Raw genomic sequence first — 426 nt, 5'->3', positions numbered from 1 at the left:
GTCAGGGTCAGAGTCAGAGTCAGAGTCAGAGTCAGGGTCAGAGTCAGGGTCAGAGTCAGGGTTAGGGTCAGAGTCAGAGTCAGGGGTCAGGGGTCAGGGGTCAGGGTCAGGTCACATGACTTTATTTAATCCGTTATTCAGTCACTGAACACCGTGACATCCTGATATTTTCTTCTGATTTTTGTCATCTCACCTCTTCCTCCATCCTTCCTCTCAGCTGCTACAGAACCCCCCCCCTCCACTCCCTCTCCTCCCTGCTGACAGCGTCCTCCCCCTGTGTGGGGGTTCGGTGATGGACGGAGGTGAGGACCCCGCAGGTGTGACATTAACATTTGATGACAATCCAGAATCTTCCTTCTGACAGTTCTGTCTCCTCCTCCCCCCGTCCTGACAGTTGTCCCCCCTCTGCCTCTGCCTCTGCCTCAC

General features: G+C 54.9%; 1 protein-coding gene across 1 annotated transcript in view; it reads left to right on the top strand.

Annotated features, from left to right (window-relative positions):
* Window positions 1-426, top strand: part of LOC103396816 (ETS domain-containing transcription factor ERF) — a 3,865-nt gene that overhangs the window by 3,242 nt on the left and 197 nt on the right. Inside the window, exons 5-6 of the mRNA XM_025052456.1 lie at window positions 218-302; window positions 395-419. Of these exons, the coding sequence (XP_024908224.1) occupies window positions 218-302; window positions 395-419 (110 nt within the window). The remainder of the gene's footprint in view (window positions 1-217; window positions 303-394; window positions 420-426) is intronic.

The sequence above is a fragment of the Cynoglossus semilaevis genome, chromosome 20 (assembly GCF_000523025.1).
Source record: "Cynoglossus semilaevis isolate Cse_v1.0 chromosome 20, Cse_v1.0, whole genome shotgun sequence".
NCBI lineage: Eukaryota > Metazoa > Chordata > Actinopteri > Pleuronectiformes > Cynoglossidae > Cynoglossus > Cynoglossus semilaevis.
The sequence above is the reverse complement of the archived record's forward strand: the minus strand, read 5'-3'. Positions and strand labels throughout refer to the sequence as shown.